Source organism: Sebastes fasciatus, chromosome 23, assembly GCF_043250625.1.
Source record: "Sebastes fasciatus isolate fSebFas1 chromosome 23, fSebFas1.pri, whole genome shotgun sequence".
In the NCBI taxonomy this organism is placed as follows: Eukaryota; Metazoa; Chordata; class Actinopteri; order Perciformes; family Sebastidae; genus Sebastes; species Sebastes fasciatus.
In genome coordinates this window covers 4,947,398-4,975,374 of record NC_133817.1, presented here as the reverse complement: position 1 = coordinate 4,975,374, position 27,977 = coordinate 4,947,398, and the positions used below count along the sequence as shown (strand labels likewise).

The 27,977-nt window shown below is 42.3% G+C and overlaps 1 protein-coding gene across 1 annotated transcript in view; it reads left to right on the top strand.

Moving 5' to 3' along the window:
* The window catches only part of cdk17 (cyclin dependent kinase 17), a 52,553-nt gene that overhangs the window by 20,615 nt on the left and 3,961 nt on the right, over nt 1-27,977 (top strand). Inside the window, exons 2-16 of the mRNA XM_074626347.1 lie at nt 8,738-8,882; nt 13,051-13,215; nt 17,713-17,846; nt 22,352-22,477; nt 23,727-23,783; nt 23,891-24,005; nt 24,126-24,220; nt 24,415-24,477; nt 25,031-25,154; nt 25,323-25,443; nt 25,675-25,772; nt 25,874-25,979; nt 26,235-26,277; nt 27,529-27,619; nt 27,714-27,791. Coding sequence (XP_074482448.1) covers nt 8,756-8,882; nt 13,051-13,215; nt 17,713-17,846; nt 22,352-22,477; nt 23,727-23,783; nt 23,891-24,005; nt 24,126-24,220; nt 24,415-24,477; nt 25,031-25,154; nt 25,323-25,443; nt 25,675-25,772; nt 25,874-25,979; nt 26,235-26,277; nt 27,529-27,619; nt 27,714-27,791 — 1,543 coding nt within the window. The 5' untranslated portion in view covers nt 8,738-8,755. The remainder of the gene's footprint in view (nt 1-8,737; nt 8,883-13,050; nt 13,216-17,712; nt 17,847-22,351; nt 22,478-23,726; nt 23,784-23,890; nt 24,006-24,125; nt 24,221-24,414; nt 24,478-25,030; nt 25,155-25,322; nt 25,444-25,674; nt 25,773-25,873; nt 25,980-26,234; nt 26,278-27,528; nt 27,620-27,713; nt 27,792-27,977) is intronic.

The window sequence follows — 27,977 nt, the reverse complement described above, 5'->3', positions numbered from 1 at the left end:
TCAAAGGTTGAAAGGAGTATTAAAGTTTGCGTCCTGGTTTGGACAACGGAGCCTCCGTGTTGTTGTTTCATAAACATTGGTGTAACTAAACCGGTTCTGCACAACGTGATTGGTTAATGCCTTTATTCGCGGTGCGAAAGCTCAGTAAATCGACTTGGTTACGAAAAGAATGACACTTTTTTTGCCATGTAATATTCCTGTTATTGACGTGTGATTGATAAAAAAAGACTTTGCTGGTGTGTAACACCCTTTACGGCAATATCTGACCAAAAAGTTCCAGGAACTATGCAACCAGAGGAACTAAACTAAGAATTTAACATCACTTTTGTGTATTCCTGTTCCTGCGTTTCCACCTCATCTGAAGAACCGTGAAGATTAGGCAAATAAGACCCACGGTGGATCATAAAAAAACAACATTTGAAATGCAGTTTTCACACATGGGAAAACAGGAACACCCTGTTGTTGCTTGTGGTTACTGTAGCGTGACTCTGATGTTTATTGATGTAGATTAATTGCATTGCAGAACAGATTGCAGACCGTTTAGAGTCGCAGCTGCTACAGTAGCAGTTCAACTCCACATCCTGATGTCTGTTGTTGACCAATAAGCCTCAAAGTCTCACTTCTTGTTAAATATTTCCCATAAAAGCTCATGAAACTGCTCCCACTTGTTCCTCTTCTCATTCTTCATCTCTTTTTCACCCAAAGGCATGCTTTCACGTACGGCCATTGGTAATAATTTCCTATTAATATTAACATTGTAGCCTTTTGTGTTCTTAGAGACACACACACAGGTTTTTTTTTCCGGCTCACCCCTCTGGGTCAGTCATGCTGAAACTCTTTTTTAGCCTCTCTCGAGCTAAACAAAGGGTCTTTCAGTGGAAAGCGCCCACTGCACCGGGCAGCGGCACTGATGCTCTGTTTGTGTGCGCTCTCATAGCTGCACAAACACATGCTTGTGACTGTACCCGGCAGGGTTCAGCTGAAATGGGGGCTTGAAGGGCGATGAAAGTGCTAATAGTTTTGATATGAGGCCGAAGATATTTTGGGTGTGAAAACACCCACATGAACACAATCATTATCAGTGGTTCTCAAACTTTTTACACCACGTATCACCTCTGAAAATATTTGACCCTCCCAAGTACCACCATTATGACCAGGGGTGGGCGATTATTTTTCCTGGGGGCCACATGAGAAACCCAGATTGTTGCCGGGGACCAAACAAACTCTGTCAGACGTAACCTCTATTTTATAACTACATTCATTTATACAAAAACATACTGCACACTTTTTCAGCTTTTATTATACTGAAAATCCCTCCTAACAGCATATTATTAAGAAAATTACATTATATACAAGGGTTTTTCCATTAACAAAACTTAACAAAAGAGAGAATTCCCCAGCATGCCAAAATATAAAAACATGCACTGCAGGTCCAAAAAGCCCTATTTTCTGAGGCAGGGAGGGTAGCCTACTGTACACAGTACTGTACTGTACTCTGTTATTGTCATCTATAGTGGTTGTTTGCATAAAAACACACAATTCAAAGGATTATGATTATTTAAATATTTGCTTTGATTAAAAAAATCTTGGTAGGTTGTTAGGAAGTGAAACAGCTCATATCCCCTCTCTATTATCTATTTTGTATTGATGTAAAAACAACTGGATTTATTTAAGTTTCTCGCCAAAAACTACATTTTACGAGATTACATTTGAACGCATCATGATAGCGTTGTAATTTACCTTCACCCAATGGTCATTTTGCTGAGCAGACCGTTTACACCTCATAATAATAACTGAATGGCACCTCCCTTAACGTTAGTAGCTCTGCTATTTATCCAAGCAGGACTGTGCTGCCCACTGCTACAAACACTCATCCTGCTGATTGCAACACAGATGAATCAGGTAAAAATAGGGTGTGTCCCCTCAGGTTTGGTAGCGCCACGCTGTTGAGCACTTTCTTTCTCTCTCTCTGACGTGGCTTTGGTCGCCAACAAACTGAAACACGATACAGCGTGCGTATGCGTCATTGTGCAGCATAACTGTTGTAGCATCAATAAGAAGAATCGATAGTCACAGAGGCATGAGATGCCAAGAAAGCGGACAACTACTGTTCTCTATTCCACTAGCATTTTCCCTGCCTGCCAAAGTGGCAGATGTCCTGATGATTTCACCCTCCACTGCCAACAATTTATTGGCGGGTGCTAATTTCAGACCCTGATCGGGATGTTTGATTTTCTCCACATCGCCCAGCCCTAACTGGAACATTCCAATCTCATATTGGATTAAAAGCTGGAAAACCATCTACAGAGCTAAAATGCGTGGAATCAGCAGAAAGTACAGTCCTTGTGAAACTATCCAGAGATGGTTCATTTAAGCAAGCTTCACAGTTGTGGTAGTCAAAGATATCAGATGCAGGGATTCATCCACCCTGTAGGCTTTAGCGCGGTGACACCCTTTGGGGCTCCTGGTCTTTGAAGTCTTTGTGGTGGTGTATATCATGTAGGTCAGACAGCAGCGCTTTGATTGTAACGTATACCTTCATTATGAGGGGAAACTCCCCGTATGTGTGATCTCTATATGATTGCAATGATATAAGTGTGACCCGAGGCAGTGCTAACATGATAGTCGCCTGTGATCCTTAAATCAGACATTCGTAAATGAGGAAGAAAATCAAAGGCGAGCACCTGCGTGAGTTCAGATTTCGCCTTCTAGGCTTTTTCCTTCTATGATGTAGTTTAACTAGTTTTTCATCAGAACCTGCTTTGATTAGCTTGTTTTAAAGAAGACCATGATTTCCATTCTGTGGCGTGCGTGTGGGCAGCGAGCAGGCTGTGACTGTGGGAGTGATCGGGTCAATGAGACATTTACAGATGAAGGACACTTGACAATTTAATTATTACACGATTGAAAACAATTTGTTATTGGATAATAGTGAAGATGCGGAGGATGTTTTGGCGTGGAGCTGTGCGGCTGCTGCCAAAGGTTGGAGGATGATTAAATGATAAGGCTGGTGTTATTCTATATTGTTCTTATTGTCACCATAAAAAGACCAAAACCAACAATGCATAAGTTCATCTGTCAATACTTTCTGACTTCCGGGCTGTTTCTGTGGCTAAAAGGCCAAGCTTATTCTTTCCTATAGAAGGCTTTAAACTTTAAAAACAGTTCACAAATATATAGTTTAATTCCTAAAAAATACTGGCCACTGTTGTTTTTTAAAGATGTTGCTCAAACATCCAGGACACGGATGAATACGCATTTGATGCAGCATTAGTGAGTGTTTCAAGCAGCAGGACGGTGTATGTGGGACTGACTTAAAAACAATCTACGGTGCCCATGTTTATTGAAATGAAGGAACATGTCACTCAGTGCAGTGGTGTGGCTCATTTTAATAGTTTCTAGACAACAATGGAGCTCAGTGGCACAGAGAAACAAGCTACTGTATATCAGGCTTTTAGCAAGGAAGATAGTCTTTATTGTTCCACAGGAAATTACATTTTGTCTACACAAGCAATACTTGTTTGTAAGATCAGTTCATGATTGATTTTGGTCTTTTTGTGGGATGACAATTAGAAAACTATAGGATATCACCAGCCTTATCCTTTAAAGTTCTGTCATTTACGCTGCTGTCCGGTACAGCATCAGGTATTTTGAACTTTGCCGGTAGCGCTACTCTCCAACATAGCGTCCACAAAGTGTGAGGGGGGGGTCCCTTCCCATCTGACTTCCGGCGGCCCTCCCTCCCAAGACACCCGTCTTTGAACTTTCATTTTGATCTCAACTACACACCTGTATGTTTTTGGGACTGCATCTTGCACGATTTTGATGCATCATCATCATCATGCATCATGGTGACAAAACCTTTCCACAGAGAGACATAGTACATAGACACCTGGCAAAGTACTCCAAAACCGCCTCTGTGGTAGTTACCGCTACAGTTTGAGTCTCCAGGACCACATTTTGCCACGATGACACACACAGACTCACACGGTGAAAACAATACCAGCGTCGCGTCGGGTAATAATTGCCAAATTTTGCACTCAATCACCAACCTGCAATCATCTTGTCAAAAACAAGAAAAACTTGAGTCAAAAACAAGCCTGCTCAGATACACTACAGGGCGTTGTGACTCAATACGCGTTAAGGAAGGAACCACAAATACTACACAAAAAACTTAGATCTTCTTTAACTTGTGAGCTCATTTTCCCTTCAGGCCCTGCTCTGTCCCAGCTCCCTCATGTCCAAAAGGAAAGGGATGATTCTGTCTATTTTAAAGTGTTTATGATTCCCATACGAGCGGGTCTATTTTGAGGTTTTAACGGCGCTTATCTGTTGTGTTCCTTTTTGAGAAGTGCCGACTGTTCTCTCAACTCTCCCTCTGTTCTTTGTTTCGCTTCTTCTCCCCGTCAGTTTTAGAAACTTTTTTGTAAACTGTCAGAAGTGTTAAAGAGAACATTTTTTTATAAGATGTTACGAGTTATTTTCGATAATGGTATCGGTGTCTGTGCATGAGTGGGGGCTTTGAATACTGTGGTCAGAGGGTTAGGGTGTCTGTTATTATTCATTTCAATACTAATATGTAACCACACTGAAGACCTGAAAACAAATCTCTTTTTATATAAACAGTATGGATTTAAGGAACAGACACCGCTTCGATTTGGGGGAACAAACAGCTGATGAGGGATTGTATTTGAGGACCACACACACTTGATACTTGGTCAGATTTTGAGAGCACATTCTCACATGCTTGATTGCTGGTTTGGTTTTAACCCTTAAGATTTTCATATCATATCAAACAAAATTTTTGATCAAATGTATGGCTGCCATTCAATGTATAGTAGTTTTCAATGTTATTGGTAGAGTCCGCCATTCACATGTAGGAATTAAGCTGTGTAAATGCACGCAAAGGACTTTCAGAAAACAATACATGACATGCTGGACCTGGTGTGGAAGACATACGCCGGTTTCAAATAAAGCGGAGGGCAACATGTGATCATGAGTTTAGAATTACCATGTCAGACGATATTGTGAAAGGAAAAGTTTGACAATTTTGTAAATATGCTTATTTATTGCCAAGACTTATGGCAGCAAACCTTTTGCGTGGTGCGATTACATACAAAGTCAATGCAAAGAGGCGGATAGACGCAAATTCACGCGGGGCGACGCAAATGACGTGATGCGAGAAATTCGCGTGACACTGTGTCGCGAAAGCCCATTAAAAAAGCGATTTGTGGCTTGCTAGATACAGTCAGTGCAATGGCACTGTACGTGAATAAAGCTCGCCGCCGGGTGATGTTATGAACCCAGACATGACGGCATTTGGTTTTCTGACATATATGGAAATTCCACAACATGTACAGAGCAGCAACAGTGGTTATTTCTTCCATGGTTGATGTCATAATTGCTGTTTTTTTGGCAATTATGAAACAGCTTCTCGTTTGTGATCTGTGACCAAAGAGTAAACAAAAGTGTATTAAAATGCATCTAAATTTTATCCAGGTGTTATATAACCGGTACGTGTAAATGGAGCCTAAGAATCTGACCAAGAATTTGACACCAACTTTTGATACTTAACACTTTACGATACTTCATGCATCTTTGGTTAATCTCAGTTGTATTGAGGTTCAGCACTTCACAAGACAACTAGGCCTATTTAGATCTTGGCACCACGGCTTGATTCCCTGTGTTGGGAACATTGGGTTTGGGGGAGCACTTATCTTGACAACTAATTCAATTTTGAAAACATACATTTAATGAGTAATTACAAAGGGAACATGAACTTTATGGCCCGCTGGATTTGGGGAACACTTAACACTTGATTAGTCAACTAAAAAAAGTTCATGCTTTTAATTCCCAAATCGGCTATTAACACAAAAACTAGCCACTGAAACCAAACCGAATCACCACCCCCTCTGTCTCTCTCTCCCTCTCTGTCTCTGAGCAGCACTGTACATGCCTGCAGTCACACTGGTGATTTCATGGCTCTTAACCAAACACAAAGACTCCATTATGGCTCCGCTCACTGAAATAAACTCAGTTTTCTCTCTCCTCTTCCCTCTCTCCATCGTCCTCTTCCTCTTCCTCCTCCCACTCTTCCCCCTCACATTCACACTTTCTCCCACATCTCTGAGATCGGATGAGAAGTCACATTTTCCGTTTCATTACCTCATTCTGATATTGGAGTTGGGAAAGAAGCAGAAAAGGAGGGAACGAGGAAGGAAGGAAGGACTAGAGGTAGGAAGGTGTGTGTAATTATTAGCCCAGTAATTAGACCTTGTCGCCTGTCGGCTCCCCCCCTTGCTCGCCCTTTGAAGTTTCCTCCTCTGGACTACCCACAATGCACTTGAGAGGCATCCAGGAGGGGGCAAAGGAGTGAGGGAGTGGGGGTTGTCGGGAATGTGGGTCAAAAAGTGTGTGTGTGTGTGTGTGTGAAAGAGAATTTCTGGGGATGCTGATGATGAAAGAGAGAGAACGAGAGTCGGGGGGTCTCGGTTCTCCGTCTACGTCTCTCCATCGGTGGCAGATTGCTTGTGCTGCTTTTCATGTTGGATTCCCCAAACACACACAAACACACACACACACACACACACACACACACATACATCATTCATATGTGCCAGATGCTGTAATCCCAACACACACACACACACACACACACACATCACATGAGTCTCTTTGTTTTGGTTTTTCTGCAGAGATAAATCCCGGCTCTGTTACACTCCTCTCCTCTGTAAGGGAGACAAAGAGCACTTATCTCACATACAGTGTGTGTGTGTGTGTGTGTGTGTGTGTGTGTGTGTGTGTGTGTGTGTGTGTGTGTGTGTTGGGGGGGGGAGGGAAAGTGTGTATTTGTTTGTCTGATAGTGTTCCTCTGATGCAGTCATTTTGTTTTTGCTTTGCGATTTTTACGAGCTGGATTTTCAGCCTCATTAGCTGGAGTGTTATTTCCCCTTTTTTCCCCGTTTCCGGACTGTCTCATGGCTTTTTGTGTGTGAGTGTGTGTGAGTCTGTGTGTGTGTGTGTGTGCCGTCATCGGATCTGCATGCCGATAGAGCCACCAGGGCCGGCATGACACACTTCCCCTTCAAAAGTGGGCTAATCACACACACCACGCGGGGTTACTGGACGGCGCAACAAACGCACTTTGTAGAGTAGCTGGAAGATGATTTTTAACAAAAATTCATTTATCAATAATAATAATAATTTAAGGGAACGCACATGACAGAAACTCCTTCTACCTAATGTGGATTTTCTGATTTACGGAGAGATAAAAAGAGATCCTCTGTGTAGAAACCTTTGACTGTAATATGTCAACAAATGGAACAAGAATGTTGAACCTGACTTTATCCAATGTTCAAATCAGAAATGTATGCAAATTTGCACATGTTTGATAAGATAAGGCCTCATTTGCATATTTAATTGTCTTAATGTAAGTAAACAGCTGGGGAAGTCACCTGTAGTGTCTGGCCTTAATGTGACTGACAGCTGTAGTTACAAAGTCTGTAACAGACAATATAAAGAACCCTGTTAAAACGTCTACGCCTACAGTGAAGTTAATATTCATGAAATCTTTCTACCTCTTCCAGTAGCCTGTTGGTCTTCAATTAGACCAACTGAGAGGCAATTCAGGTCATGTCCACTTCCCTCGCATGCTCACACGCAAAAACAGATCGTTGTATGTAGCGTGCAGAATCTGATGAACAGTTTGTGGTTGTGTGTTGTTATGAGGTCGTGGTCATATGTCCCAACACTGATTGATTTCTTGCCAAGCAGTGCCATGAATGAGAAATTGCCGAAGGGGGTGTGTGTGTGTGTGTGTGTGTGTGTGTGTGTGTGTGTGTGTGTGTGTGTGTGTGTGTGTGTGTGTGTGTGTGTGTGTGTGTGTGTGTGTGTGTGTGTGTGTGTGTGTGTGTGTGTGTGTGTGTGTGTGTGTGTGTGTGTGTGTGTGTGTGTGTGTTGTGCAGACAGGCAGATGGTGTCTCATGAGTATGAGGGGAGCTAACGACCTTGAGAGAGACTGGAAGAGCGAGAGAGCGAGAGATGGTGACGGCACGGGGGTCAGTTTGTTTTGCGCCGAGGGTCGGGGCGGGATGGGCGGGGCATTTCTGCTGCCGCTTCCTCACTGCATTTCCTCCGCTCACCCACAGTGCCCGTTCCTCACGCACACACACACACACAAGCGCGTGCATGGGGCGTTAACGGAGCAACACAATGAGCAGGGACCCGGCCTGAGGCAGAATCGAGCAAGGTGTTTCCTGTGACCTGGTGCTGCGTCAACACAAACACACTCGTCTGGAACAACACTCGCATGAGTTTGCAGACGTGCTCGTGTATGTGTGTGTGTGTGTGTGTGTGTGTGTGTCTGCTAACTGACTCGCTCCTCCTCCAATTAGAGTTCATTAATTTCTCCTTGTATAAATGTGTGTGTAAGTGAAAACAGCCGTACTCAAGACTTGTGATATTCATCCTTTATTCATGCGTTGTTCATGCTTTATTTATGTGCTGTTCAAGCATTTGCAGAGGGAATGAATATTGGATTAAAAGCAGCGTTACGTTATTCATGAGCTGAGATATTTTGGATCGTACGGAGGCTTGTGGAATCCCCCACGCTGTGCACACACACTACACTAACAACACAACAGTCCGTCTAAATGTTGCGTGCGTTTGTCTACTTGTGCATCGGTCGGTTTCTGCTGAATTCGTGTTGACTGTGTTTGTGTGTCTGTGTGTCCAACAGGCTGCACACTGCCCCGCTATGGAGAAGATGAAGAGGATTAAGAAGCGCCTGTCGTTAACGCTCCGCTCCAGTCAGACCATCGACGAGTCTCTATCTGAGCTGGCCGAGCAGATGACCATCGAGGATGGCGGCAACAAGGACAATGGTAAAACAACATATTCAGTTTTTTTATTCTGTAAAACAAATCGGTGAAAGCGTCGGATAAAAGAAATAAATAACATATAGGGCTGTACCGAATTTCCAGAGCTGTGCTTGTAGCAAGAGCACCTCATCTACTATTATCATCTTCTTGCAGCAGAAAGTACAACAACTTTTGAGTGCATGGATTATGGAAATATAAAACATGGTTGACAAATCGGTTTAAACTGATCTGTTCCTTTCAAATTAATCTGGGTAAAGTCTGTCACAAATACCTAATAGCTAAGGTACAGTTCATACTGTTAAAAAACATTAAACTGGTTGTAGAGAATCAGTGCCACAATTCAACGCGGGAAGGAAATTCCACCGGTCTGATTTTCACAACATCGTCCTGTACACGTCTGTCAGCAGGCATGTAAACACACACACACACACACACACACACACACACACACACACACACACACACACAGAGCTTTCAGTGACTCGGTAGCTCTCAGGAGTATTTAAATTATGAAACACTGAAGCTGATGAAGAGAGAGAGTACAGCGTGTGTCAGTAACAGCTGTAATGGACTTCCAGTGAGTAGCTCTCCATTAGGTTATGTAACAGGAGTAAGAGCAAGGGAGCTACTTGAACACACACACACAGATAGCAAGTGAGAACGTAGTGTGTGTGTGTGTGTGTATATATATAGGGAACAAGCATTAACTCACTGGCAGACACACTTTCCTTGACATCTCTTTGTTATATAACTTCCTGCCTTGTTTTAGCATCACAGTACAGTTTGTCTCCAACAAGCTGCTGCTGTGACAGACACGTGAAAGTGATTGGCTGCCACTTGTGATTGACAGCTGTCAGAGTAAATGGACACGAGCGTTCATCTTTTGCAGAAAAGCTTCCCATGTCAGTAAGTTTGGCTGTCGCTCCATATCCAGGGCAGCGACGTACTTGAAACCTGCCTTGGCGGAGGTATGTGGTCTCCGAGTGCACTTCTAGTTAGATATGAAGCAGCAGCTGCTTAGCTTAGCTTAGCTTAGCTTAGCACAAAGACTGCAAATACTATCATGCCGTAATGAGTGAGTTCATTAGAGCTGTTGTTAGATGGATTTTGTGACCTCTGGACAGAGCTAGGCTAGCTGTTTCCACCTGCTTCCAGTCTTTGTGCTAAGCTAAGCTCACCACCTTCTGGCCTTCATATTTAGCATACAAACATGAGCAAACATGAGTCCTTGGCAAGAATAAGCCTATTTTCCATAATATCTAACAATCCTTTTCTCGAAAATGGTGAAGACTGTAACGGTTAGGGATGTCACGCTACCAGTAATTTAGTAGTAGACACCAATACCAGTGAAATTCCACAATTTTCGACACCAATTTGATACGACGGTAAAAAACAAAAGTTAAAAACTATAAATCCCCGTTATTACCGTTTGCATACTGATTTATGTTAGGAAGTTAAACAGATCATAATTACCTTTCTATTGTCCTTCAAACAACTCATATTTATTCAAGTTATTGCCAAAAACTACATTTTACAAGATGACATTTGAACACATCACGATAACGTTACCTTCGCCCCCATTTTTCATTTTTACTGATTAGAGCCTGAACGCACCACAATGTACATCAATGGCACCTCCCCTGTTGGAATTGTCGGGACGAGAGCTAGTTAACGTTAATGTTAACCTTATCCCTAGTAAAGGTGTACATGTTTGTGTCTGACTGGGTGAACACAATTGTACCACAAGTCCTTTTTTATAAGAATTGTTCAAATGAAGCACTGTTTTTTTTTTTTCTATGAACCAATAACTCTTAAATTTAAATATGAGAAATACTGTATCATATTTGCTGTCAGTTTCTGAAAAAGGTTTCTATTCTCTGCTCATAAAAGCCACAAAAATCCCAACTAGCCCCTGACATTTTTACCTCCTTATATAATTCATGCTCAACTTGTAAGCCCGATACGACTGACAAGCACCTGAGGGCAGTGTGATGTTAATTTGTGAGGTTGACATGTGGGAGCACAGCACAGTCTGTCAGCTCCCAGTTTAAAAGGTCGGATGAACTAAAGAAAGTTGGCAGGAGCAGAAAGATAAACCCACAAGATGCGAGAGACTTACGGCCTGTCTGCTGCACATCAGAATGGGACCATTTAAGACCTTTGTGTACGGTGTAGCAGCTGGACTCTGACAGCCACTCGGCCCACAGGGAGAACGCTCTGTCGTAGTGTATGCTTACAGGGTTTCCATGCAGACTAGGATTGGAAATTTGATCGCTTATTGAGGCCTGTGAGTGAGGCTCGTGTTTTGCTTATTGGTAGAGTAACATTATTGCCCTTGGGCTATCAATTTTCCAATACTACTACTACTGTTAATGTTTACCCACATGTCAGGCAACGTGTGTTAAAGAAACAGTGTGTAACATTTAGTGGGATCTATTGGCAGAAATGGAATATAATATTAATATGTATGGTTTCATTAATGTATAATCACCTGAAAATAAGAAATGTAGTGTTTTATTACCTTAGAATCAGCCGCTTATATTTATTATTATATTATATATTTATTATATTATACACACGGGAGAAGTTTCAGTTGCTAGATGGCGCTCACTTCTACACACTGAACTTTTAAATTCTGATTCTTCTGGTTTTGGACGATATAAATTGATATAACTAGTTTATTCACTTTCTTGCCGAGCGTTTTATGAGAAGATTGATAGCACTCATGTCTGTATGGTAGATAAGATAAGAAATATAAGATAACACAGAACTTTATTCATCCTGAAGCAGTCTCCGTACAAAGAAAGAAACAGTGCAAATATAGATATAGAATGTCAATAAGGTTCAAATGATGTAACGACTGGGAAGAGCAAGCCTGGTTCTGTCAAAAGTTAACAAAATCCACCTGTCAGCACCTGTTAGGAATGTCACAAAAACCCGATACTTCGGTACCGAGTTGATGCTAAAATTCAGAAAAGGTGTCCATACATGGTTTTCTACAGTACCGCAGGTACTACAGGTACCATCAGGGCTCGAGACTAACAGAGTCCCGTCGTCCCGGGGATGACAGAAAATATGTTTGGGATGCAGTAAACTTACTATGGACACATCCAGGGGACACATCCTATTTTTCCCTGATAATGCTACATAGCAAACAACAAATCTGCGTTGAAATCGGCAGGGCCAGAGCTAGTTAACGTTAGCTGTTAGCAGCCGGTAAGCAGCACAGTCCTGCACGGCGCTAACAACTAACGTTAACAGGAGGTGCCATTGATGTACATTAGGATGCGTTCATTCAGTATTGGGTAACTGTAGACTAAGTTTGACAAGATCACATTTGAACACACCATAAAGATTTCACGGTGTGTTCAAATGTATTCTTGTCAAACTTAGTTTTGGGGGAGAAACTTGAATAAATCTAGTTGTTTGAAGATGTTTTCACAGCAATATAAAATAGATAATAGAGAGGGAATTATGACCTGTTTAACTTCTTCGAAACATGCAAATGGTAATAAAAGAATATATATTGAATGTGCATGGGATTTATTGTTTTACTCTAGTTCTTCACCGTGGTATCGAATTGGTATCGAGAATCGTGGAATTTCACTGGTATTGGTATTGACTACTGGTATCGTGACATCCCTAGCACCTGTAACTGTGTTCAGGCAGAAAGGTGATGCAAATTGAGTTTTCAACTCGCACAGACGTGTCTTCCTCTTGTCGAAATCTAGGCAAGAATAGCGAATATTTTTAAAAATGAAGAATCTCTTTTAAATTGCTCAGTTCTTGAGTAGCAGAACAGCTTGTGTAACCTTTGATTCTGCTCATATTGAGTCAGTTATTCAAACATAACAGCATTACATAACTTTGGAGAGTATTTGATGTCCGGTTTCATCTATTTATACACATTTCACCATAATTGAGCCTGATGTTTGGTATTTTTGGAAACGCCGGGACTTTGACTTAAATGTCAAATAAAGTTCTGCGGGTTTAAACAAAGCCACGCAGCATGTGTGTGAACTGAAGAACACACTGTGAGGGGTTGAAGAAGATAGGAGATGATATATTTTGTTTCACCATGTCTGATGTGGGTTATTGGAGATTTTTTATGCAACCAATGATCCTCCAGAAATGATGACAGTTATTATACAGTTATTATGTTGTGTTTCAGAGCCCTTCATGAGGAACGGCCGCCCCCCCACCTCCCACAGCATGCACTCCTTCCTGCACCAGTACACCGGCCCCTTCAAGAAGCCTCCACTCCGCCGGCCGCACAGCGTCATCGGCGGCACCCTGGGGTCCTTCATGGCAATGCCACGCAACGGCAGTCGTCTTGGTGAGACGCACACACGTGTTCACACATACACACACACGGAAGGATGTGAGTAGTGGGAGAGCAGATGGCATCCGGGAACAAAACAGGAAACGTGTCACGGTCCTGAGATTTCCATCCTGTTTCTTTACATTTGAGAACACGCTGCTGGCCAGAGTGACTGATACCGCGAGGCAAAGCTTCTCTCGTCGCCCTCAGCGAAGTGACAGCTGGATGGGGGGTTCAGTCAAACATGACGCCGTTTCCGGCGGGAACTGATTCATCACTCTCGATTCGTAGCACAGCGAGTCCCAGCCCGGAGAGGGTGACGAGATGATTCAGGGGACAGTATGAAACAGAGAAACAAAGTGTTGCGGGTATTGCAATCTACCAGCCTCTGGGCATCTTGAATATTCAGTCAAACAAGCCTGGCAGGTTCTGCAGGGATGAGCCACAGTTACATTTAAAGATTATAGTTTGAAGTACAACTTCAAAGAGATGCTGGCGTGGCTGTGGACTCTTAGTCTTGTTATTAATCAGTTTTAAATTGTAGTATTTTCAGATTGTTCGGTTACTACAGTATATCCTTTTAAATGCCCAGACACACCAAACCGACATCAAAGAACTAGCGGCGATGAAGGCCGACTGTTGCATCGCCTCACGTTGCCTTTGTCTTGGCCAACAAGTTGCACTTGAACACACTGCAAAGACGACAGCCGACGGCAAGTTACCACGTACGTTCTGCGCCTGCGTGAGATGAAATAACTTGTTTGCTTGCTTTCCTCACTTCCGTTTCTCTTCTCGGGCACTGATTCAAACGTAACAGCATATCAGAGTGATTCGTCTCACCGACACTCTCCGTCGCAGATTCAACATGCTGAATCGGCCTAAAAAACTCTGAAACGGGCAGACTAGAGCCAACGGTGCGGGACACACCGCAAAAACTAGCCCAACAGATGCCCACTGATGGCCCCAATCTGGCCAACGGCCAACCGGCGTGGTGTTTCGGGGCCTTAAGAATACAGACTTGCATTCATTCCAGATTCAATATTGATTTCACAGCCTGTATGATCAGTTACACTTCACTGTACCACACAGATGCTACCTTAAACCTTAGACAAACATTGTTTTTCCACATGGCCAGCAGTAATCAGCATCTGTGCAAACAGTCCGTTCAACTCATTGTTAGAGATTTTACCATGTAGATTTTCTGTGGTATAATGTTCATTATTTCAGTTAATATGTGATTGATGCTTCTCTAAGCATATTTTTTGTAGACGGGTGACGCACTAGAGGACCTGTTGAGCCTTACGCTGGACCCTGGCCTAGATAGAGGGACTTGGATCTAAAAACAGGACAGTTAAGTAGGACATTGATGTACCACATACTGCTGCCACACTGTGCTTATTAGCAAAGCTGCTAAAGACAGTAGAGAGAGAGTAAGTAGGGAGAGAGAGAAAGACCATAAAGTCTCAACAAGCACAAAAGACTCTCAAGAAAAGGAGGGAAGTGAAGGAAGGATGCGTGGAGATGATCGGTGAAAATCAAAAATGGGCGGAGAATGAAATCTTTCAAGGTTTTTGAGAGGAAGGAGATAAGAGAAGTTTAAAAGATAAAAAAGAACAACAATGTAGAGGAAGATTAGAAAACAGCTTTTGGAAATGAAGGAATCAGGTTTTGGCTGATGGGAGGCGAAGAGATGACGGGAGGAATGAAAATATTGTGAGAGAGAAAGAATTTGGGAGTTTTTGGGAGTAGATGAGGGAACATATAAAATAGCAGGATATAATGGAGAGGAATGTGAAAGTAAAAGAAAGTAGGACGGATGAGATCATTTGGAGGCTTTGGAGAAGAGGCACGACGAAGTTTAAAAAGCACAGGTAGCGAAGGAATGTGTTGAAGCAACAGAGGGAGACAGATCGGCTGCTGCTGCCTACGAAAACCTGATCGGAGCAAAGGAGGAATATGTAGAGCGAAAGGGAAAGAAAGGAGTTTCTGAAGTCGGGCAAGAAGTCATGCAAATGAGAGACAGAGAAGTGACAGAAAAAGGGGAAGAGAGATTATTTTGTTTTCAAAGAGGAGACAAGTTGAAGAAGGAAAGTGGGGCGAGGATGAGTTGTTCTCGAGGTGTTTACAGAGAGAAAGTAACAAGGTTAGGAGGAAGAAAGAAAGACAGACAGAAAGAGGAAGAACTTTCTAGAAGATATCACAGTAAGGTTTTAATCTCCTGGCTCCTCATTTATCAAAACATGCATACTCACACCTTTAAGCAGCGAATGATGATGAATCTCACCTGCTCTATATCCATCTGCTTGTGCACGTACGTGCTTGTTTACGTCAAGGATGTATAAAGAGAACTGGATACAGCGTTGGAGGCTTTTAGGACCTAATGATTTAAATAAGGGTTATTAGAGTGTTCATAGTGGGAGGTTGATTTACAGACGTCTCGTTCCAAGTGCAAGTCTATGGGAAAAAGTATTTTTGGGCCCAATGGCATCACATGACGGACACGGAAGTTGTCGTACCACCATTTGGACACTACGAAAATTTGCTTCAATGCCTGGCGCTCTTCCTGGGGGCTTGGTTTACGTACAGAAGATTTACTGAGGGCGGGTTCACACCTAAAGGTCCGGTTCTTGAATCGAACCAATTTTCCAACTGGTCCGGTTTGCGTTCACAAAGGCAAAACTCAAATGGACCAGAAATTGCCAACAAAAGTCATGTGGTGGAAATGTCATTCGATTATTGGTCATACAGTTGGCTCCTCGTACGACTCAACAGTTGCCTCGACGCATGCGATGTGCTTTCTTACGCTCTGACAAGAGTGTGTGGATGAAGCAAAGTTGAACAGGCCCACAAGTTTGCAAAGAAAACAGGACGGTAATTATACCCCCGCGACAACGTTGTCGGGGGTATAAAGCGGTCCGCGTGTCCGTCCTTCCGTCCATTCACGTGTCAAACTATTTAACTTGGGATATTAAAATTTGGTATGATGGTTGATAGTGTGGTCTAGTTGTGCCTTTTGGGGGTTAGAAGTCCGGGGTGCCCAACATTTTTGAAATTTTGTCCAAAAACTGGGATTTTCTTCAACTTCAATTTCATTTCCGGAGTAGAACTCGTTCCTTTAGTTCCAAAAGGGCAAAACCTTTGGCCCTACTTTAGTAGGGGTCAAGCAGTGAGCGGGGGTTGCCTTGTTCTCATAGAATTGCCGCTATATAACAGTATCGGGATGTGTGAAATGAATGACCAGTACTCGTTCTGGTTACTGTATGAAGTGCGTGCACATGCCTGTGCTTGTCTGGTAGGAGGGGTTTAGGACAGAGAGGGGAGAGTTGCAGGATGAAAGCTGTATTTTCAAATTCTGGTGTGTTTTTGTGCCTTTTCCAGACAACTGCCTACCCTGGGGTACCACTTGAATTACAATATGCGGAAAGTTTATTATGGAGTTTTTGCCCAATGACACCAAACATAAATTGCCTACCCCAGCTTTAAAGACCTGCTGTAGTTCTTCCTCTGTAACAAAAAACAAAAACCAGAGGAACCTCACTTCAAACATCCCGAATGACATGCAGAAAATACTGTAAACATTTCACTTTCTAAATGTGGATCAGCATTTCTTAATTTAATCTGTGCAGACTTTGTTTTTCTACCAGATTACCACAGCCAGGTTCACATTCTGGGGCAAACTGTTCTTTTGGGTTGTGGCCACCACGTAGAGTAATGAAGTCGGGCTTTATGAAGTGAAGCTTGTCAATAAGGTGCATGAATAGAGGTACAAAACTACTGTAATTGTTTTCTAAAATCTAGACCAACTATTATGATAAATCATTTTTGTAGAGAAATAATCAGGATTACCATGTTTGAAATAATTGAACCAGTTAATCTCCATCAACGATCCGTTCTTTCTCCTCTCATTTCTCTGCTCTGTGCTTTCACGTCTGATAACAGACGGCGTGGTTGGAGGCGCTGACACTCTGATGACAGAGAGCTGCTCAGCCATAGCTACCCGTTAACCGTGTGTGTGTGTGTGTGGAGTAGGGAGTGCATGTGGTTTGTACATCAGTGTGTGTTTTCTCCTGCTGTGCTATGGAAGTCGTGGTAGTTTTACTGCCCTGGAGGAAGTGGTGCAGGTTGGAGTGTTTAATCTTTGGCCTCGGGGGTTGCAAGGGTGTGAGAGGAGAGGAGAGGTAGAGAGACATAAAGAGTGAGAGGAATAAAGATGTATATTTCAAAACATCTTCTCAGTTTGCTGTGCAGTTTGAGGGCCAATAGAAGAGCTAATATTTCTATTACTTCTTACACGTTGATGAAATTGGTCAGAGTTCGCGAGTGATTGACGGCTGCTTTGAGACTCCTCGGGTGCGGTGCAATCTTGCAGATGCCATTAGGAGCACTAAAGGACACAGGGGAACATGCTTTTTTCACATTATCTTTGCACCCTGTTGACAAATATCCAATAACATGTACTTCTGTATATTTCCGTGTCTTTTAATGTATTTTATTATTCTCACTGTGTCTTAGATATTGTGCACGAGAACCTGAAGATGGGCTCAGACGGTGAGAGCGACCAGGCGTCGGGAACGTCTTCAGACGAGGTGCAATCTCCAACCGGCGTCTGTCTGAGGAACCGCATCCACCGGCGGATTTCCATGGAGGTGAGACGCCTGCACACGCACACGCGTACCGACACTACGCAGTAACTGCAGAAAAAAAACAGCTTACATGGCGTCGTTCCACACTACTTCACCCCCCTCTCCTCTCCTGCTGCTCTGCTCCTCACCTCCTCCTCCTCTCCCCCTCGGCCTTATGGGATTCGGGTGAGGGGGGATGGCTCCTAATGGGCTCTCGGTGTCTGAGCGTTATGATATTGATAGCAGTCCCGCTCCCTGAGGAACACAGCAGTGGCTGGTAAAGATAATCTGCGCTGTAAACCACAGTGATTTTCTATGTTGGAGTGCCTTTTCTGCCCTCTTTAAAAATGAAATATGGAACAATACATTTGCATATAGGAAAACAAATATAATTTTTTTAGTAATATAGTCCTTCTGGAAATAGGGCACAGTTCAAAAGACTCCATCCCCTCCAGTTTAGTAATTTCCACGTTTTGTTCCTGTTTTTAAGCTGCAGTGCAGATGCTCCTCTTTTCTACCCTAAAAGCTGCTTTATCAACCAGAACGAGCTTTTTAAATACTCGCTGGGTCAAAAGATGATAAATAGGCTTCGGTGGCCCACAGGGTATTCTAGACACAGTCACTTATACAAGCTCAGCAAATAAAATGTGAGCAGGATAAATGGGGGAAGAACCTCCTCATGATTATCAGGAGACTTTTGTTGCCTGCTAGTGTTTTTTTTAATGAATTTTCTCGCTGCAAGCCACCATTAACTTCCCCTGCTTCTGTTATATTGTTCCACAGCAGCCGTTATATAAGCTGGAAAAGGTGGTAAACCTCTTTTTCTGCAATAAAATGATGCTAAATTTTGTCTTTCTGTGGTTTTACCCCACATTACATGCAGACGTTCCAAATAAATCTTCATCTTTATAAATACTGAACCTGGAGGGGGGGAAGGAGTTTTATTCTGAAAAAGACGAGCGTCTCAGCCTGGAGGCCTCCTGCCCCCTGCTGGCAGAGGAGGAGAATGAGCCAAAACAAACCTTGAAAAACATCCTTGATGTTGCGTCTCTGTCACACGCACACAGCGACCTATTTTCCGCTCCTTTCTGAGTGTTTATCTCATCTGTAGGTGCACAAAACAAGAGGAGCTCAAGGATCTGGTGATAATCAGTCGAGCTGGCGTGCACACAAACACACACACACACACGTAAGCTCTGTTACATGAGCGGAAGTGCGCTGCTGCTGTTCTTGTGGTTGTTACGGTGCTGCCTGGGGTTTTAATTAAGCCGCATTGTGTCGGTGAGGAGGTTAAGGACACAGTGTGCTTGCTTACTGACTCGTCTATTCAGTAGTGTGGTGCCTCTACACTTTGTCACCTCAAAAACGTCATCACATTTTTCAGAGTTAAAGGAGACATTTACTCAAACATATCATACAGTGCCACAAAACATACAGCACAACAGTGATATATCATACTTTGTTTTATGCATGTGTTATTGAAAACATATACACATATTAAATACTTTATAAATGAGACCAAATAAATGCATTCAGGATCAGAAGTTAATCAGATGCACACAGGCATTTTCAGCTAAAATGTTCCTCATGTATATGATGGAGAATCCATGCAAAACAGCGATAGCGATAGTTTGTAAAACATCCTATCAGCACCCATAAATCAGCCAAACCGATGAATCAGTCGACCTCTAGTCTCAGTCAGAGTTTGGTTGTACTTAGCTCAACCCTCTCGTGTCATTTCTGGTTCCAAAAAACCACGACGGGGATGACCAAAATGCTGAACTCGAGGCTTCAAAAAGCGGAGGAGTTTTCTATGTTGGTAAAGTTTATTTAATTGTGAGGCGCTAGAATCGGTGTTGTGATTTAATATTCGATTAATTGTGCAGCCCAAGTGGTATGTTGTGTTAACCTTGTACACGTACAGTATATGCACGTGTTTATGCAACTATTTTTTAAAAAGCTGGGTGACAAAGTGCTTCACAAACTGAGCAAACAACATAAATCTAAAAAAAAAAAGTAATAAAAATAGATGAAATGCTGAGAGAACAGACACAAACTGACATGAAACCATGAGTTTTAAGACACCGGTTTCACATCAGAGAAAAAACAAGACGGGTTACATAATACTTCCTCTCTTCGAAGACACCGATACGCTCGACACAATTGGAGGAGCTTTTATTTGAACGCTCAGTTGTCATAATACATCTTCTTCTCTGAGCAGCTTTGTCATGAAGGACAAAGGAGCGCTGCAGTAATGAAATGAGAGCGGATGACTTGATGGTATTTATGGAGAAGCCAAACTTAAAAGCGCGTATGATGGGCAAACAGATGTGACGTCTCCTCTCGCTGTATTTTTACTCCGCTCGCCCTTGTTTTTCCCCACATCAGTCAGCATTATGTCACTTCATCGCCATCAGATGTTTAATACCAGAATAGATACGATCAGTCACCCACAACAATAAGATATGAGCCCAGCGGTGATATTGACAATGACAGCCTGCGGTGTGAATACAGGCTGGTTATATGAGCTATAAACATTAATAAACACGTGTGTGATTGTTTTTATTCTTGCCGGGTTTTTCTCGCTGTGTTTTGTTTGCAGGCGTGTTTTCATAATCACAATCTGATTTGTGCTCACGCTGTTCAGCCGCAGTCACACTTCGACACGCCGCCTCTTTTATTTGTACCCTCCAGAAGATGATGATCGACCTGATCTCTGTCTCCTCTCTCTCTCAGGGAGTAGGTGGGAGATGAGAGCGAGTTATTTCAGACACTCTCTGTATGTGTGTGTGTCTGTGTGTGTGGGTGGGGGGACTCAGTAGCCTAAATTGTCTGGTGCTACTTGCTGTTGAAACATGCTCCACATTACATATATACACGAGGCATGCAGTATATTTTCTCACAGTGTAATGTGATGTGAGCAGATGGCATAAAAGCAAAAGTGCGGCTAATAAACGTCAACTCATGTGGTTAACTTACAGTTAGTTTACCGGGTATGAAGGTATACTGTGGTATGAAACAAGACTTGATTATTGTAATGCACCGTATGTTGGTCTCAACCAGTCTTTCCTCGCGCGCCTCCAACTTGTGCAAAGTGCTCGTTTTTTAACTAACACTTCCAGACATGAACACATTACCCCCGTACTTTACTCGCTCCATTGGCTTCCAGTTCGCTTTAGAATCGATTTTAAGCTCTTGATGTTTGTTTTCAAAGCCATTAACGGCCTCGCCCCGCCTTAGTTGTCTGAGATTTTTGCAATCATCGGGTCAATTTCTTTTTTAGAAGTCCCGAGGTCGAGGTATAAGCTGTAGGGTGATGGTGCTTTTGCTGTTGCTGCTCCTAAACTATGGAACAAGTTACCCCCTGATATACACACTATATCACTGACCTAGTACTTTTAATACCTAGTAGCGCTGTGACATTTTCCTCATGCTTTTTATGTACCTTTTTATGATTTTATGATATGTTATGTTTTTTATTCCTGTTATTTCTTGATGTTAATGTAAAGCAATTTGGGTACCTTTTGGTTACTGTAAAGGGCTATACAAATAAATGTTGATTGATTGATTGATTGATGAAAGTTGGCTTATGTACGGTATTGAAAAAAACCGACATGTGAGTCAGTGTGTGGGTTAAACATTCAGACAGGAGCAGTCTGGCTGCACTGTCGCACACCTACAGTATATGCTAATTGTTAATAATAATCAGCTCACAGCTGATGTTATTTTTAATTTAGTAGTTAATTTTACATGCTACAGTGCAACCAATTGAAACCTTTCCCGTGTGCCAAGCGCGTTTGAGAACTAGTATTGGCAAATATCTGGCGACACGATATGTATCATGATACAGGGGTTATGATTCAATGTATTGCGACACTGTAAGCAAGGTGATATATTGCTATTTTTTAAATCAAAATTTAGAAAAACTGCCATCATATGCATAAAATCAGAGGAGAAAAAAAAGTTTACTTTTCTTTGCAATCAGATGCATTTATCACAGTCCCTGTAACATTTAACATCATAGCACTACTGTTTGTGTAATCTGAGCCGCTGTCTGCCACGAGTCTTTGCATATAAACGATTAATTAAAAATCTTTTTGAGAATAAATACAGTCTCAAAAACCATAATATAGCGATACTCGGGTGTATCGATATTTTCTTTCACCCGTAAGGAGAACTATAGTGGCCGACGCAAAAATGTAAATACGTGAATGGCCCTCTCTAGAGCCAGTGTTTGTGCTCCGCATGTAGATATAAACGGCTCATTCTAAGGTAACAAAAACACAACAATTCTTATTTTCAGGTGATTATGCACTAAAGAAAACATACTTATTAATATTATTTTCCATTTCTGCCAATAGATTCCTCCTAAATGTTACACACTGTTTCTTTAAATATTCAACATATTTTACATACAGTAGGTGCAAGAACTGTTAGCCCAAATAAACTCCAGCTCTCCGCTATAGGAATGCCAAATCAAAAGCGAGTTTCAATGCAAAACATTTTTCTTTCATGTGTGTGTGTTTCAGGACCTCAACAAGCGCCTGTCGCTGCCCGCTGACATCCGAATTCCCGACGGTTACCTGGAGAAGATGCAGCTCAGCAGCCCGACCTTCGACCAGCCGCTCAGCCGGCGCTCCCGCAGAGCCTCGCTGGTCAGTATCTGTGTGTGTGTGTGTGTGTGTGTGTGTGCTACCTTTTTATTGCTTTGCGGTGCAGACTCCCTTCTGTGCAAGTTACCATGGCAACTGGCCCGTTGTGAGACACTAGGGTGGATTAATCTGAAGTCACAAGCGCTCACCTTCCTGCCTTCAGCCCATCAAATTAGATCATAACACTCAGCTGTGGTGTGATTATGCAGCTTTGTTGCAGACCGTCAGCGACATTTTTATTTATGTATATCAGAAGTTTGCAAACACTGACACATAAAGCTTTAAAAAGTTATTATTAGTGCAAAATGGACACTGAAGATGATACTGAAGAAAACATAAAAACGTGATGATTCTCAGGCGAGTTCTGGAGTTATAAGGAGCGTCTTTTTTTCTATGATTTCTAAGCGGATTTAAGGATGTTTATTCATGAGGGACATCAAAGATATCAAGTCAAACTGGATCTAAAAATATGTTTCATGCCTGTATATTCAGATTTGACTGAGTTATCAAGTTGCCTCACTGTTTGAAAACCTCTGATCTGAAACATCGTCTGTGCTTGTCGGGTTTTTGGTGTTAATGTCTTTTAAAAGAAACAAAGAGCCAGGAAGCCTGGAGCTGCTTTTTTTTGCACCATCACTCAATACGTAGAGAAATCCATCACAGAAGAGGCACAGAGAGAGGTTTCTACACCAACAGTAACATAAAATGAACCAGAATACAACACACCTACATTATGTTTTGAGTTTATATGAAGGGGTATCTAAAGGTTTGGTTAGTATTCTGATTGAGCAGATTGCAGAATCTGAAACGGGACTTTAAAGAGGACCTATCATGCTCATTTTCAGGTTCGTACTTGTATTTTGGGTTTCTACTTTAACATGTTAAAATGCTTTAATGTACAAAAAAACACTTTATTTTACTCATACCGGCCGTGCTGCAGCACCTCTTTTCAACTTGCTTAGTTTTAGGGCGTGCCAAACTAGCCGCTAGGCAGGTATTATGCAAATGTGTTACACGGTGACATTACCACGTTACGGAAGAAAAGGCGGGACTTCAAGCGAGGCAGTTCAGGAGCAGTGTTTCTGCAGACTTTGAACTTTGCAGACTTTTTACATGCACAGAACTATACAACACACTAAAGGAAAGGGAAAAAGCACAAAAGCATTAAAGGTCCTCTTTAACTTAGTCTTATTAGTGGCCCCTTAACTTAATCTGTGCATCATTCTGATTTTGTCCTCTGTCTTTTCCTCAGTCGGAGATTGGTTTTGGCAAGTTGGAGACGTACATTAAGCTGGACAAACTGGGAGAGGTGAGGACTTCCTGAGATCCCGTCTGACACTACTAATGAAGGACCTACGTCGCACAGCTCACGTTAATTCAGTTATGTTAAACCAGCGTTGTGTGTGTTGCATTCAGGGAACCTACGCCACAGTATTTAAAGGACGCAGTAAGCTGACGGACAACCTGGTGGCACTGAAGGAGATCCGGCTGGAGCACGAGGAGGGAGCGCCATGCACCGCCATCAGAGAAGGTAATCAGTGTTTTGTCTTTTACACCAACAAAGCGTCATCAGTTCATCGCCACATGAAGCATTAAAAAGAGTTACACGCGTCTCTCTTTGTGTAAACATCTGTCTTGTCTCTGTCTGCAGTTTCGTTACTGAAGGACCTCAAACACGCCAACATCGTGACGCTTCACGACATCGTCCACACCGAGAAGAGCCTCACGCTCGTCTTCGAGTACCTGGTAAGACTTCAAAACATGAACATAGATTATTACTGCTTTATGAGGAAGACTGCGCCGCATCAACAGGATGTGTGAAATAGCACATCGATGAGTCAGACCGACGAGGTGAAATGTTCATAGAAAGGAGAAGAAAGAGAGATCTGTGGTCGTCATTGGATGTACTTCCTGTCTGATTGTGTCATCTCTCCCTGTAGGATAAGGACTTGAAGCAGTACATGGATGACTGTGGAAACATAATGAGCATGCACAATGTGAAGGTGAGGAGGCTCTTTTTATTCTGCTCTCTTTACTTTGTAATGTTATTTTCCCTCGCTGTGGAACAACATTCCTTCTTCTCAACCTCTGTGGGCTTCTAGTTCCTCTTTTACTATGTCTGTTCAATAGAGATGAGACTGCATTGTGTTTGGCAGGACTACATGTTCAATACAAAGTTGCATCAATTAATGGCCCTTTGACAAAATAGTTCCAGGAACTTAAAGGGCGGGTCCATTATTTTGTGTTTTTTTTTTAGGCTTTTATATCATTCTGTAGCTTTCCAGTGTTATTCATTATGTATTCAAGTGCAAACATTCAACATTTGGTCAAAGTATGTAAGTTTCTGCATGATGATGCTGCTACATGTCCAGTATATATACATCCTTATAGTCAGTGTATTAAATTCCCAGTTTGGAAAAGCAGACAGGAGTACCGGCACGGAAGCTAAGCAAGGACCCGCCCTTTAACTCAGGGAATAAAAGTGTTGGATGTATGGGACACAGTTTTTGCATGTGATAAGCCATATTAATCAAGTTTTTACACACATCTTTCCAGGTCTTCCTGTTCCAGATTTTGCGAGGGTTGTCGTATTGTCACAAGAGGAAAGTTCTCCACAGGGACCTGAAGCCCCAGAACCTCCTTATAAATGAGAAAGGAGAACTCAAACTGGCTGATTTCGGTAAGCCCAACCACAGCAGCAGCTGATTTTTTTTTTTTTTTAGGGCAGTGGAGAATGGAAAGCATTCTTGATGTCTATGCAGCAAATTCGGGAATTTTAAAGTTTGAAAATGCGTGTGAAATGTGTGAACAATCCTAATATGTCTTTATGTCTTTGGTGGGCTGGCAGGTCTGGCAAGGGCCAAGTCTGTCCCGACTAAAACCTACTCCAACGAGGTGGTGACTCTTTGGTACCGGCCTCCTGATGTTCTACTGGGATCCTCTGAGTATTCGACACAGATTGACATGTGGTACGAGCCTCACAAGAACCCTCCTGCTCACACTGCTAATACTTAGTAAAGGCATGACTATCATGACATTAATCAATGTGTCAAAGTACTTGTGTTTCCAGACTACTGCCCTTACTCTGTTTTCTAAAATTTTGAATTGGAAAATGCGTAGGCACCCTGAGATAATCAGTTATGAAAATGATCATTAGTTGCAGCGGTAGAATGAAGCTACTCTTCTGTGTGTGTCTGCAGGGGTGTTGGTTGTATATTCTACGAGATGGCTGCAGGTCGGCCGCTGTTCCCCGGCTCCACCGTGGAGGACGAGCTCCACCTCATCTTCAGGTTACTGGGTGAGTGACCCCTGCCAGGCCAGATCGCCATACGTAACCCAAACGTCTCAATACACATGTTTAACCAAACCTCACAAAATACTGTGACTCTGTGACTTCAGGTACACCAACAGAGGATAACTGGCCGGGAATCACCTCCATCGAAGAGTTTAAATCCTACAACTTCCCCAAATACAAACCACAGCCGCTGATCAACCACGCTCCCAGGTACTGCTGTCACACGTTCTTGAGTTCTTGTGTGTGCATTTGTTTTTTACGCATCCATGGCTCTATTTTTTTGTTGTTCCGGCCCCTTTGCATGTGTACAGTAATGGTGTGTATTCGGGTTTGTGTGTCACGGGCAGGAAATCCTGTGGAACATTTCACCGACCACGTCCTTCTTCCCATGAGCCCCCACATTCCCGTCAGCCCCGCGCTGCAGGCAGACAGTAAACTGTTGCTCTTCCTTTTTGTCTCCTCTAGGCTGGACGGCGAAGGCATCGAGCTGCTGCTGGCTTTCCTCAGAGTGAGTGGTCACTTCCTGTATAATAGCCAGAATGCAATTCACCCCAAACTGAGTTATCTAGCTCATTTCACACCTGCTGCAAAGGAGGTTAAATAACCCTCCAAAATTGTGCTACATTTTGGTGAGGAAAAACTGGCATGGCCATTTTCAAAGGGGTCCTTTGACCTCTGACCTCCAGATATGTGAATGTAAATGGGTTCTATGGGTACCCACGAGTCTCCCCTTTACAGACATGCCCACTTTATGATAATCACATGCAGTTTGGGGCAAGTCATAGTCAAGTCAGCACACTGACACACTGACAGCTGTTGTTGCCTGTTGGGCTGCAGTTTGACATTTTATGATATGAGCATATTGTTTTATGCTAAATGCAGTACCTGTGAGGGTTTCTGGACAATATCTGTCATTGTTTTGTGTTGTTAATTAATTTCCAGTCACAAATATATACGTGCATTTGCATAAAACAAGCATATTTGTCCACTCCCATGTTGATAAGAGTATTAAATACTTGACAAATCTCCCTTTAAGGTACATTTTGAACAGATAAAAAATGTGTGATTAGTTTACGATTAATTAATTAACTATGGACAATCGAGTGATTAATCGTGATTAAATATTTTAATCGATTGACAGCCCTACTAATCATTTTTATTTACTATTATTATTTATATTATTATTATTGTTATTGTTATTATTATTATATTATTATTATTGTTATTATTATTATTATATTATTATTATTATTTATAAATAAAATATATACATAGAATTATTATTATTATAACAATTATTAATTGTAATATTAGTAAACATGCTGCACTAAACTTCTAATTGCTTGATTTATTCTTAAGGTGCATGAATGTTCAATGTTGACCTTTTGGATCCCCGTGGTCCCTTAACTCGCTCTCTGAGCTTTCAACCACATCTCACAGTCTTCATTCAGCAGATGGAGCCGGTAAAGGTGTCATCACACGACCTAAATGTGAACTTTTGGTAACAAGAAAAGGAAGCAAAGGATAAATATTCACAAGATTAAAAAAATACTTTTCATCAGATTTCATTGTGGAAATGAATTCCTTCAGTACCGGTTGTAGACAGCAGGAGGCATAGCACCGTCAGTGTTTTCAGTGAGCATTACACCGGGTTCCAGTTTATCTGAGTGAATCACTGATTGCAGACAGAAACAGCCACACACAACATAATCTGCTGAAATCACAGGATAGTTGATATTTCCTGTTTCTGTCTCCACAGTTCGAATCTAAGAAAAGGATTTCAGCTGAAGAGGCGATGAAGCATTCCCACTTCAGGCAGCTCGGGATGAGAGTTCACGCCCTGCCTGAGAGTGAGTGTTTGCAATCTGCAATCTTCTTACTGCATTGTTTTTTCTTCTTTCCTGCTATTTGCTGTAGACTGACTGACTCTCCTCTGTGTTGCAGTTGTATCAATATTCACATTAAAAGAAGTGCAGCTGCAGAGGGACCCCGGCTACAGGAACTCCTCGTACCCAGAGTCAGGTAGGTGGGGAACACATCCAGATGCCTCAGTGTTATTATATCATTAGACAAAGAAATAAACTTGATATGATCATGTGGCAATCATCAGAAAGCAGGTCAAATGAGACAGATAAAGGATGAACTTGAATTACAATATGCTGTAAGGTTATTATGGCCCAATGATGCCAAAAACATACTGCCTACTGC